This window comes from Conger conger, chromosome 12 (assembly GCF_963514075.1).
Source record: "Conger conger chromosome 12, fConCon1.1, whole genome shotgun sequence".
Classification (NCBI taxonomy): Eukaryota; Metazoa; Chordata; class Actinopteri; order Anguilliformes; family Congridae; genus Conger; species Conger conger.
In genome coordinates, this window is record NC_083771.1 from 17857860 (window position 1) to 17871359 (window position 13500).

General features: G+C 41.1%; 2 protein-coding genes across 3 annotated transcripts in view; one reads left to right on the top strand and one right to left on the bottom strand.

Moving 5' to 3' along the window:
* Positions 1 to 268, top strand: part of idh3b (isocitrate dehydrogenase (NAD(+)) 3 non-catalytic subunit beta) — a 71005-nt gene extending 70737 nt beyond the window's left edge. The window contains exon 12 of one of the 2 annotated variants that reach the window (XR_009710132.1): positions 182 to 268. The gene's annotated coding sequence lies outside the window, so the exon portion shown is untranslated. Of the gene's footprint in view, positions 1 to 177 lie in introns of both variants that reach the window. The other variant, XR_009710131.1, reaches the window with a different exon arrangement.
* Positions 269 to 11187: 10919 nt separating this feature from the next.
* Positions 11188 to 13153, bottom strand: LOC133105519 (interferon-induced protein with tetratricopeptide repeats 5-like). The gene is made up of 2 exons (XM_061215670.1): positions 13134 to 13153; positions 11188 to 12893 (listed from the first exon to the last, which is right to left on the bottom strand). The coding sequence occupies exons 1-2, from the start codon at positions 13136 to 13138 to the stop codon at positions 11507 to 11509; spliced, it is 1392 nt and encodes a 463-aa protein (XP_061071654.1). The 5' UTR covers positions 13139 to 13153; the 3' UTR covers positions 11188 to 11506.
* Positions 13154 to 13500: the final 347 nt, after the last annotated feature.

The following is a 13500-nucleotide window of genomic DNA, read 5'->3' on the forward strand; positions in this document are numbered from 1 at the left end:
GTGTAACACGCTCCCCCCCCCACCCCTCTGTCCATTGCAGGTGCGTACGGCAGACCTGGGGGGCTACGCGACCAGCGATGAGTTCACCCGAGCCGTCATCAGCAACCTGGCCGTCTGACCGCAACACACACACCAGACAAGCCTATTCACCCCCAAAACTGGGCCTGGCCCACAGTCCACACACACACACACACACACACTCCAAAACCTCACCACACACACACACAGTGTCCGCTCCGGTACCTCACGCTTGTGTTTTAGCTCCAGTCTGGAAGCATAGCTGTCTCTCCTGCGACCTTTTAAAAAGCTTTTAAATATTGCCAGTTGCCACTGGAGACTGGTCAAATAATGTCATTCATTCTAGTGGAGGCTTCATTCATGATGTTTTTCTTAAGGAAGCATGTTTTGGCTGGGTTGAAGGCTGAGCTTATGGTTTTCTCATATAAGCTGGTTAGATTAGAGGCAGCTATTGGTTTACTGGATATAAAGCACAACATTTTGCATTAAATGCAGGAACCATAATGCTATGAAGCCAATGCTGTGTCAAGTGACATGCAGAAAGAGTCTGCGTTGTGACCAATGACCTTCCTGAACCCATCAAAAAAAAACACCAGTTTAATTAAGCATCCCCCATTTGCAGTGGGTGCATTATTGTAGATTGATTTGAATCTCACCAGCCATCACTTTCAGAGCTTTAAACTGTTTATACTGGGAACAAGGTGAAAATGTTACTTTTGGAGGGTAATGTGTTAATTACGTTGTCGAGGACCCGGCCCTAGGCCCCCCTGATGAGAGATTGACGGGGGATGGGTTAGAAAGGAATGCATTGTTAACCCCTCGCACACGCCATCGAGGTGGTAGTAAGAACGCCCGTAAGAAGAAAAATATGTGGTTCAGATAATGAGCAGCCGTGCTTGTCAGTAGAGGAGTCTGAAGTCGGGGGACTTAGATTTAGGGTTTTAAGGAGCAAGGTTAAAGTTCTGACTGAGAATACCCCAACCCTACAGGGGAGGGGCACAATGCCTGGCTAAAGAAAAACAAAAATAAGGAAAACGGAAGGGATGTCAATACCGAAAGAAAATTAATGATTAATGGCGGATGATTTACACTCAGCTATTAGCTGGATGTCCTTTGTAGATCCCTTAAGGCGCCACAAAAAGGGGCACCTGAAGAGGGTGTTGGGATGGTGGCAGGCTTTAACGTCTGGCTTACATGAGATCAGTTTGGAGGAAGTCAAGGAGAGATTATGAAACTGACACAGACACCAGTGATGAATAGGTTCATTAAAAACAACATAAGGGCTAGTGTTTTTCCACTCATATATTAAGATGGGGGAAATTCCCAAACCAGAGGGGCCCATGAAATAAAATATTGGGGACAGTTCTTTTGAGGTATGAGAAAATGACAATTGGAAAAACAGAAATAATTAATATGATCATTGAAAAACAGGTTATATAAAAGATAAATGTCTTCCCGCTTGACATAATGGGGGCATTTCTTATCAAAAAAGGTACACTTTTGTATGCAAAAAAGATATATAAGGGATAAGTTTTTAGACCTTAGAGCAGGATCCCAGAATTTGGCTTCAGAAGATATCTACGAGCTGGTGAAGAAAGATCCACGCAGAACAATTATAACCAAGCTGGAGTGGTAATTATAATCTATATTACTTGTAGAAGTAGGAAAAGTAACATATTATAAGTTTACTTTTATATATCTTTTATTTCTTATTAGGATACTATATAAAGTATAAAAATGTAGAGAAATTATCATATTTAGATAAATATAATATTATAGGAATAGTTTCTTTTTAAACGTCAAGAAGGGGGAGCTATAGGATAAGGCTAAGGCCAAAGAGGATGGATATAGGAAGGGTGTACCTTGATTTTTAAACATCGTGGTGGAAAGGTAATTTAGAAAGAGCTAAGAGGGGTATATGTAACTTGCATGTGATTAGCAAACTGCAAAAGATGATATGTACACTGTAATCTGTATAACTCTATTCTTTTGATTGATTATAATAAAATATATCTTACTATAATCATATGTGACAAAGAGTCTTTAGAGGAATACATTGAATACAGGACATCGATTACCAGATTTGCATCACACCCTTCACTTCGAGACTGGGCTGGAAGTTCAGTAGAACTTACCAGGGCTCCAGGACGTTCGGAGTACTTGAGTTCGTCCCCGAGACACCTCATGGTGAGGTACTGCTCGTGGGAACGTGAGGTCTGAGCTCGGCAAGGGGTCCGTGGCTCACGACAACGTACATGGATAATAGCTTGCAATAGATGGACACTATTTAAAATTAACTCCCCCCCCCCCCCCAGTAAGTTTGTTCATGTTCATTGTTCAGATCATTTGTAAATGTGCTTGTGTAACTAGGGACACTCATCAACACGCCAACCCTTGAGTTAAAGTTTGAGTTTGCTTCCTTATATTGTGGCACCCCTGCTCCTGCATGTTGTGCCACGTGGGTGGAGAACCCGGGAGGGACCCGCGCAGAGCAACCGCGCGGACGTCACGCATTAGGAGAGGTCTGGGAAGGAGTATATCTTCCTAGAGAGGTGATGGGAAGATCAGCACCTTGGAGAGAGATCCCTCTACCTGCAGTCCAGGACCCCGGACAGCGCACATGAGTGAGCAGAATGGAAAGGTACTGACTTGCCCTGAGGGGGGGCGCTATCCCCAATACCCAAAAAAAAAAAAAACACAGAAAAAATAAAAAGAATAATTTGTGTCTGGTTTCCAGCTGCGCCCGCCCACTGCACCTCAGGATCCACCCCGAGGCACCACAATATCTATGACGTGAAAATCAAAACCAGACCGATCATGTGGTTCTACACAAAACGAGACCTCGTTTGTCATCGGTCGGCGGATTTACTGAAAACGGCGCTTCGGGAAAAAACACCTCGGAGACTAGGTATCGTTCGTGACATCACTAGGTTCTTCTGCAAGCCCAAGCTGGCAGAGATGAATGACTGGACAGAGAGACTGCCCACCAGGAGGGCAGATGTAACACCAGTTCCAGGACTCCAGGACCGGCTTGGACGGACAACATGGCCGGATGAGGAGCTCCAGGAGGGGTGTGACCGCTCAAGCCCAGTGAGTGAACTGGCAAGGCTAACGAGAGAGCCTCTAGGGTTCCTAGTACCGAAGCTGCAACCACAGACTGCCGATCACGACATCAAGCACTTTTCAACCTCATTTGAGAGGGTTTGCGAAAGTTTTTCCCTGGTTCCGAGATGACTGGGCAATTTGCTCAGTGCAGCTCTTGACAGCGAAAGCTCAAAGTACTTATCTCAGCATGGACACGGGCGACACCGAAAACTACGACAAAGTCAATGATGCCATTCTAGTCAAATACGAAATGGCCACAGACGCCTACCACTGAATATTCCATTCGTTGGACATTCTGGAGGGTGAAGCACCATGGGAGCTTAATGTGTACCTCAACAAGCTGTTCACCAAATGTGTCAAATCAGAGCACAGGACGGGAAGATAGTTCCAGTGGATGGTGAGTCCGGAGTTGGAGGTCTGGGTGAAGGAACACCACCCCAAAACTGCAGAGGAAGCGACACACCTTGTCATTTTTCTTTTTAAAACTAATACAGTTGGATATAATTAGTGATGTTTTGCAGAGAATATAAAATTGTGCACTAATTTCTATGAAAACTGTTTGCCACCAGTTCTTGCTGCATTTCACGTGTGGCAAAAACATGCATTGATATACACTATCAGTTTATGACCAGCTGATTTGCAAAGCTAATTACTAAAAAATTATATATTGTTACCAACTAAAAGGGGGTATACGTTTAAGCCATAGACCCATATCTTTAATATTGTACATTCTTTTCTGTGAAATCAAGTTCCCAGCAATTGTTGCTGTCTGTCAGGCGTAGTATGGGCATGCATTGCCATAGACTGTCAATTGCCAACCAGCTCATTTGCATAGCTCATAACTCAAAAATGGTAAATTGTAACCAAATGAAAAGGGGTACACATTTACTACTTAGACCTATATCTTTAATATTCTACAGTATTGTCTGTGAAATCATGTTCCCAGCAATTGTTGCTGTGTTTCCAGTGCAGGATGGCCATACGTTGCTATTGACTGTCAATTCACGAGCAGCTCATTTGCATAGCTGATATTAATGAATTAAACAGTAGAATTACTCGGTAAAAAAAAGACTTACCAAACAGTGTATGCCTGATAAATTCCCACAGCTGCTGTGTTGCAACCTGTAACCAGCTCCATTCATTCTCTGTAGAGTGATGTGTGATATGACATCATTATGGACTTCATGGTTATCATCCTTGGTGGGAGCCATGGTTTCTGAATTGTTTTAAAGAGAGATAGAGATACAGAGAGAGAGAGAGAGAGAGAGAGAGTTGACTCATCATCATGTGTCAGATGATCAGCTTCGTGTGAGTGCAGACTGGCCGGCCGAACAGCTTGCACGCGAGCAGTAGGACCACAGTCACAGACAGGCTGAACAGGACCATGATTGTGACGTAGCCGGCGTGGGGGAAGAGGTGGGCTGTCCCGGGCTTCCGCTGGGATCATGTTCGTGAGATTCAGCATGTAGCCCAAAGTCCAGCCAGCGTCACTGCCCCCAATCTGCACACAGAAACACAGTCACTGCCCCTGACTCTACACAGACATAGTCACTGCCCCCAGTCTGCCCTGAGACATTGGCATGGTCATGAATCTCTGATTTACATTCATAAATCTCTAAATTCATACATTCATACATTCACTAGCAGATGGTCTCTTACCAAGTGCAACATACAAAGTACGAAACAAAAAAGAACAATAACAATATTAGTGTCGAAACTGCCAAGCACAAAACGGAGTTTGGAGATATAATGCTAGCCATAAATACCAAAATATATTTGGGGTGCACAGTGCTGCAAGTAGCAGGAGTAATCAGAGTTTAAGAGCCTACAGGACATGTACGGGTGGGGTTTCTGACTCATTCCACTACTGTTTCCGAAGGGACGGTCAAGTAAGGCTGTAGAATGCAGAGCTATTATCCACAGGAAGAGAGAGTTTGGTGTGTGTACCAATGCAAAAAAAAAAAAAATGCTGAGTCATTGGTCCACTTGAGAGGCTCAAAAATGAAAACAATTTTACACAATTCTGAGCACACCATATACAACTTACATTTGTCCATTTGGAGGGCGCTGGAGTATGGGTAGTGAAAAATCAATGGAAATGTATCTTAAATAGTGTCAAGCTCTTTGCCAGCAAGTATTCTGAGCAGCCATGACGTGCCATATTCAGCCATACTGGAAAAAGGTTAAGATTTTGCCATGTTATCGTCTTTAAGTTACATTTTCAGTTTTGAAAATGGCTTTGAACAGTGGTTAACCACCACACTGGACAACAGAATGCAGCACCGCGGTCTCTGCATTGTTTTGCAGAGAACACCCTTTCCTTCCTCCTGCTTCTGGATAAACCTCTTTTTTTTACCATGCTCAAGCCAGTGATTGGCTGAAGCAAATGCCTAAACTTCTTTCCTTTCCTGCCTGTTCATTTCCACCACGTCGCCCACATGCAAGGATTTCCAGAAGCAATCAGAAGCAGAAGCTGACCGTTTCGATGAACTGTATATCACTCCATTTGTCTGAGGTGAAGCTGTATCCACTCTCCAGCAGCGTCAGAATGTATGTTCCAGAGAAGCAGTATTCTGCCAGGTATAACATACTGCCTTTAATAAAGAGAAATCACAAAGCTGTTAAATATTTCTAGAAGCGGTCTTCTAGCTCCTTACATACTAATCATTTACACAAGTGGATATTTACTGAACCAATTCAGGCTCAGTAGTTACAGAGCTGCCAGCAGTTACTGTGTATGTGTAGGATTTTAACCTGGTACCTTGGACTTAGAAAGCTAGGCCCTTAACTGCTACACTACACAGCTTTTAGTGAAAGGGGTGCATTCGTGAGATCTAGTTGGGATGCTAGTTGAAGTCAAAATATTGTGACCAGGAGGGTGTTGTTCAGTCTCAAACCAGTCTGAGTGACTGTTATGGGCCTAGTCTTTCAACGCGGAATAACAAATTAATAAATACATGATAATGCATGTCAATGTATTTTTTTAATCTCTGGACCGTATGTGACTGATTTTTAGTATCATCATTGGGCTCTGAGCTGTCTGTAGTGGACTGGTCTGATGTGGTGTGGTCTGGTCTCATCTGGTGCAAACTGGTGTGATGTGGTCTGGTGCAGACTGGTGTGTTTGGGTAAGGTGCAGTACAGTCCAGCCCAGTGCTGAGTAATGCATGTTTGAACAGTGAGGTGGTGTTTTGCATTAGGATAGGACATGAGGGCGGTGGCTACCTCAGTCCAAGGCCTGGCGCAGTACTGCACCATCTTCTCCTGGCTGTTCCAGTGATTCCGACATCAGGTTTAAGAGGTTCATCACAAAGTAGAAGGCAGAGAAGACCTGTGGAACATTAAAAAACTTTCCATAAATCATTGGGAGATAAACATGCACATGACTGTATCTTCCATGGAGAGTTTGGCACGAGGGGCTTTATGTTATGTATAAAATGTTTGTATGAACAGAACTGACTGTAAAGTTTGCCTATGATGAAATGCACTTGACCTTAAAAGTGACTGGCAGGCGATTGGCAGGCAAAGAACTAATATTTCCTCAGACTCTCAGAAGTTGTGATGCTGGAAGAACATTAAAATAGGTATGAATGGGAAAGTAAATAAATCAGTTTGGTTTTTTTAAAGGTGGCAGCAATAAGTTAATCGTTTTGCCAAAAATTCAACAAAACCTCCAGATGATCAGTGACAGATCTGTGATCCACGCACCTTCTGAAGGTAGAACTACTACCTTCTTCACTGCGCTCAACCAGCGGAAGGCAAAAGGATACCTGTGTTTTCAGCAGTTATAGTTGCAACCGTCTAAGCTTTGGAATTGCTGTAAGGTGTATTTGTTCACTTTGAAGGAGTTAGGCTACTGACTCCTACAGGCTTCAAGTCTTTATACTAAGCTTTATGCTAACATGGAAACTGAGCCAGCCCAAAAATGAAATTGAAATTGTTACTAATGTCATCTACACGTCTTCACCAGAGGCTGCACCCTAATCAATGGATCATTGGTACAGACCTGGGTCAAATACGTAATTGTTTTGGATTCAAATATTTTCTTATGCGTTACTGAGCTTGTCTGGTGTACTGGAACTGATTAAATACTCTCAAAAACTACAAACTTCTGGTCCTCTGTTGGCTCTTTGTTGCACCAGGCAAGATCAACCAAGCATAGACAATTATTTGACCTAGGTCTGCCTTGGTATAATCTTACACCAGTGGATGATGTCAGGGCCATATACCAAACTGTAGGAGTCTACTGTACCCATAATAGGTTGAGGTTAAGTATTCACAGTATGTCTGCCCTGATATCCCAGTCTATAAATATAAAAATGCAATAATACCCACGAATGGAGACAAGCAGAATACACTCAGTGAGCACTTTATTAGGTATTTATTACTCATTTTTTAGACTTCTACTGCTGTACCCTATCCATTTATGATGCGTTGTGTGTTCAGCGATGCTCTTCTGCATACCAATGTTACATGATTATTCAGGTTACTGACACATTCCTGTCAGCTTTGACCAGTCTGGCCATCTGACATCTGTTTTTTGCACCATTCTTTGCAAACTCTAAACTAGTGTGTGTGAAATTCCCAGGAGATCAGCAGTTTCTGAGATACTCAAACCCTGTCTGCCTCCAACAATCATTCCATGGTCAAAGTCACTTATATCACATTTTATCCCCATTCTGATGGTTGATGTGAACATTAACTGAAACTCCTGACCCGTATCTACATGATTGTATGCACTGCAGTGCTGCCACATGATTGGCTGATCAGATAATAATAATAATCGCATGAATAAATATGTGTAATAAAGTAAAAATGTTCCTAATAAAGTGCTCGGTGGGTGTATGTCCCCTCCGGTCTTAATTACCACAATATCTCCTTCCCTGACACCCCACTCCTTCCTCACCCCAAACTTCCCCTCCACAGGGGGCTGGAAGACTCCATGAAAGAACAGAGCCCCCACTCGCAGTGGCTGAAGTTGAAGATATTTGAGTATTTTAGTAATATTATTAGCCAAAGACAACTGTAGAATTATTAGTGTACATATTGCTTAACAGATTGAGATGTAACTAAGAGCAACAGCTGATTTCAGAGGCTTGCGGTCGTAACAGGGGTGGCCACTAGTGGAGTGAGCTGACAGCATCGCTAAGGTATAGCTTAGAATGGTCCAGACCAACCTTACAAAAGTATGACGTACAGAAGGTATACTTAGCTAAGACCGTTTCGGGAAACACGTTGAAACGTTAAGGTGGAGCTTAAGGTACAACTTACGAATGACGTAGCGTTAAGAAGGCTTTGGGAAACGCACCCCAGGACTTTAAATGTCACTTCTCAGGTGAAAATTTTGGTTTGATAGCAGCCTGGATTTTGATGCACATACCTGAAATGTGACAAAAATTACATTCTTCCATTTATTAAATATTTCCAAAGTTTGAAGATTGTGGAAAAACGGATGCATGCTTTTGTCATTTGGATTTTTGCAATGCATTATTCACTGGCGGTGGCACGGATGGTGCAGTGGTTAGCACTGCCGCCTCACAGCAAGGAGGTCCTGGGTTCGAATCCCCGTCGGACAGGGCCTCTCTGTGTGGAGTTTGCATGTTCTCCCTGTGTCTGCGTGGGTTTCCTCCGGGTACTCCGGTTTCCTCCCACAGTCCAAAGACATGCAGGTTAGGCTGATTGGAGAGTCTAAATTGCCCATAGGTATGAGTGTGTGAGTGAATGGTGTGTGTGCCCTGCGATGGACTGGCGACCTGTCCAGGGTGTATTCCTGCCTTTCGCCCGATGTATGCTGGGATAGGCTCAAGCCCTGTGACCCTGTTCAGAATAAGTGGGTTAAGATAATGGATGGATGGATGGATTATTCACTGGCTTTCTGGCAAACAAAGAAATAAACTGTTTGAATCAAATATGTTCCTACTTGAATGCTCAGATCCTCAGATTCCCTACTGTTATCTGTTCCATGGTCCAAAGCTCCAACTTCAGTTTATATGCTACAGACTGCGGAACAAGATTTTGGATCTGAGGACTTTTGAATGTGTGTATATTTTTAAAAGAAAAGTAAAGAGTAACCTCTTAACCTCTTTAAATGGGTCTTTTCTGAGGAACTATTTCACTCATTTTTAACTTCTTATTTTAATTTATTTGAACCTTCTTTGCCTTTTTTATCATTATCAGTTATTCTACTGTTATATTACGTAATCTAGTTTTTCCTTCTTTTACTTGTCTGTTTTTACTTCTGTCACTTTCTGTAAAGCACATTGAATGACACTGTATGTTTGAAATGTGCTCTATATATAAAGTTTTTTATTATTATAAATGAAAAAAAAAAAGTTTTTGTGTTTCTTCTGTTTCCCTTTGTATGATATTAGATTTTGTCTAAAGATTTGAAACTATTCACAAATATTTGACAAATATGCAATTGGGCCCGCATTTATAGTTACACTGGGGTTCGAACCCCAAACCTTCAGGGTCCTCGTTAAGCAACTTAGCCACTAGGCTAGGTCTCGATAGGAAAGTGAGTAAACATTTACACGGCACTAGATGAATTGGCTAGATGGGTACCATTATCATTTTTTGTGCTTCATTGTAACTCTTTTAAATATGAGTGGCTTTGTCTGACAGATTGAGATTGAGAAATATTAATGAATGATCCAGCAGTAGCATTAATACCAAGCAAGTTGGAGAAAAAGTTATTTATTCATAAGTATTGGTACAAAGATTACTGAAGAAATATTAATAAAAAAAGTACAAATATTAATGAATAAAAAACAAATATTCCTGGATGATAAAACATATTTTATTTATATCACGTTGCTGGTAATTTGCATAGCTTAATCTATTATTGGTGATGCATTGTCTGTTGTTTTCTTGCTGAAAATGAGAGCAGTCAGTGTATGTTATTGGATCGAGTTCAGGCCTCAGCCACCATGCACCTGTTTGATTGTGTCACAATGAAACTTGGTATCATTTCATTTTTAGTGTTAATATGGAAATGATCTCAGTGGATTTAAGCTCATAATTATTATTATATAATTATATAATTAACTCAATCATATTTTGGTCTGACAATGACATTTGTATAAGCACCACCTACAGGCGCGGACAGCTCGTGTATCCTAAAGGTTGGAACAAAAACCAGAACACAGAACAGCCCTCCAAGACAGGAGTTGTGCACCCCTGGTTTATATTTAATGGTGAAAGACACCTCAATGAAAATGCATTGGCAAAGTGTAAGGTTTCATATCACAAAATTATACTTTTTATAGTTTTATTCTCTTATGGTACTGTGAATTATTTTATTGACAAATGGTGTCTATTTGCATCAAATGTGTTAAATGTATACCTGTACATTGTATGATTTTAGACGGGGAGAAACCAACAAGAGGCATGTTGAAACATTGGGATTTTGCATAGTTGTATTTGAACAAGAATGATGGGTTTATTTTCACTTACGTATTACAGCAACCTGCTTCTCGTGTGTGAGTGACATGGTGATTTGAACTTCATCAAGAGTTATTAACAAATCAGTGTTTTAGAACCGTGAAAGTAATGTTTCTTCAACACTGTCTAATGCTACTTTTCATTTTGGGGAAGTTTGAATGTTACAAAATGTCAGCAGTAGATTAAATCATTAAAACTCTTATTAAATTCAGTGATTTCCTCATGTACAAAAGGACATTAGTTTTTGGTTTTAGAAAACAATGGATCGTAAGTAATTGACATGGAAAAACAGGAACACATTAAATTATACATTTTTATTCATTCTGGATAGAAACTATTACAACACACATGCAGGTGCCTGTAAACCAGGGTGGGTAAAATTGCCATTCGTTTTTGAAATATAGTGTTTATTATACTTATTATAGCTGAAAAATATTGAAATATTTATAATATCTTTTATTTTTGAAATTCTTACAACATATCAATAAGTTAACTATGCATTGTCGGTCTGACCCCTGCTAAAAGCTGAATTGAGAACAGCTTGTTATGTTATGCTTATTAAACAAAAGGCCCCAACCTTGCGTTGCACTCCACAGTTAAGAGCTACACAGTGGGCTTGAATTAATTTCAATATTTATTACCACAATTGTAACAGCAAAAGCAAGCAACAGTAATCCTTTCATCAGATTAATAATTACATTTAACAATTTTTACAATTAACAATTAACAAACACAGTTAACATTCTTTTAAAAACATATATTTAACATGACACTCAGGAAATAATAATAATAATAATAATAATAATAATAATAATAATAATAATAATATTGCAGTCCAAAAGTGGCTAGTGAGGAAATAAATGAAAACAAACAAAAGCTTTTGCGGTGAATGCCATTTAAATGGCCTTTGCATTTAAACATGTTGATGTCATTTCCGGAGTTAACGGAGATTGCGCAGAGCAGTGAGGTACTCCTCGTTACCAGGGTCAAGCAGAAGGGCCTTCTCATAGCACTCAATAGCTTGAAGTTTTTCACCTGTTATTTCGTGAACATAACCCAGAAGCCCATAAGCTTCGCCATCATGTGGGTTTCTCAAAAGTTTTTTGAGTTGCTGTGCACACCTTTTCCCCTCTGCTGTATCTTTCTGCAGTGTAAGCCCTTCCTTGTAGTGCATAATAGCCAAGGGCACTGATTTCATTTGGTAGAGCTGGAAATCTGCGTAACGGACCTCTACAACATGCAGACTGTCATTATTAGCAGTAGCCACTTTAAATGTTTCTTGAAACATCTCCTCTGCTTTCCTGAAGTTCTTCTTCTCTGCATAGCACGCTGCTAAATCTAACTTGGCATATACAAAGGAGGGTTTAATGGAGATGGCCTGATTCAGGTGTTGGAAGCACAGTGTGAGAAGAGCTTCAGCCTCTTCTCCTCCATCCTGGATTGACATCTGTCTTTTACTCATGTAGATCAGACCGAGTTGATGGTGCACAAAGGCTGAATTGGGTGTCATTTCCTGCAGCCTTTTCAAAAGAGACAAGGCCTTATCAAATTTCTTATTTCTCCGATAGTACTTTGCCACATACTGTATCACATAGGGTTTGTTGGGATCCAAGTCCATGGCTGTTTCCATCAGCTCCTCGGCTCTCTGATACTCTTTATAGTCAGCGTGCTTCAGACCCAGCAGAACCATCATGTAAGCATTGTTTGGATCAAGTTCTAAAACCCGCCTCAACTGCCTGCTTGCTGGGGACTCTTCAAAGCTTGTGAGATTGAACTCGGTGCGATACAGAGCCACAGCATAACCCTCATTCCACTCTATCTCTTCTGGCTCCAACTCCAGCGCCTTCTCAAAGCACTCTTTTGCTTTCTCATAGTATTGTTGAGAGAAGCTCATGAATGCCCCGCCTTTTTCCCCGTAGATTTCAGGATGGAGAACAGCAGGGGATTCTGTAGGAAACTGCATCTTAATCTTCTCCAGCTTGTCCAGGTAGGTCTGGGATTGTGCATGCTCACCCATATGATAATACACCCATGCAAAATTGCCATAGGTAACAATGAGCTGCCTCTCACAGTTGTCACCATGATGCTTCCTGATGTGCTCCTCAGCCTTTTCCAAGTCATCCCGTGCTTCCTCAAGGAGACCTTGCATGAACTTTGTGAAAGCCAGATTACTGTATGACCATCCGATATTCCTGTCCTCTCCCACTGACATTTCAATCTTGCTTTTTAGCCTGTTCTGTTGATCATTTAAGTCGGCGTCATTCAAACCCCAGGTGAAGTGACACTCAAGTTGACGCAATTTGGCGAGCAGCATATCTTTAATTAAACTGCAACAAATAAGGAATACAATGATTAAGTTCATTATATTTTAGATAATAAAATGGTTGCTGTTTGAACAAAGAGAAAGCATTTTTAAAATGTATAAAAATGTAAATCATCCAACACCAACAGATCTGTTTTTGGCTTACAAAAGTTTTCTTATTGTACATGTGAGTAGTTTATTCATCTATTTCATCATAATCTTAGAACTATTAGTTCAGGCTTTTATTAAAGATGCGCGTACTTACGCCATGAAGAACACCTTCAAGTGGATCTTGAAAACAAGCAAAACTGCGTCACAAATCACAGCCTTTTATAGAGCCACAACAGTCTCCTCCCCAATGTTTCGTAGGGATGATGTAGCGTACGAGGACCCTCCAGAGGATTCCAATTCTGCAAACACGAAACTCATGGCGGTTTTTCACGGGGAACAAGAAACTAGAAGTTAGGACCAATGTACCTTAAGTGTAAGTGTCACTTAAGGGTTTCCTTAAGTGAAGTACCAGAAACCCTCAAAAAAACTCCCTTAAGTATTGCATTTTCCCTTAATTAATCCCTTAAAATCCGTTAATTGTTGCATAAAAGCGCGCTGGGTCCGTTAATTGTTCCGAAGCG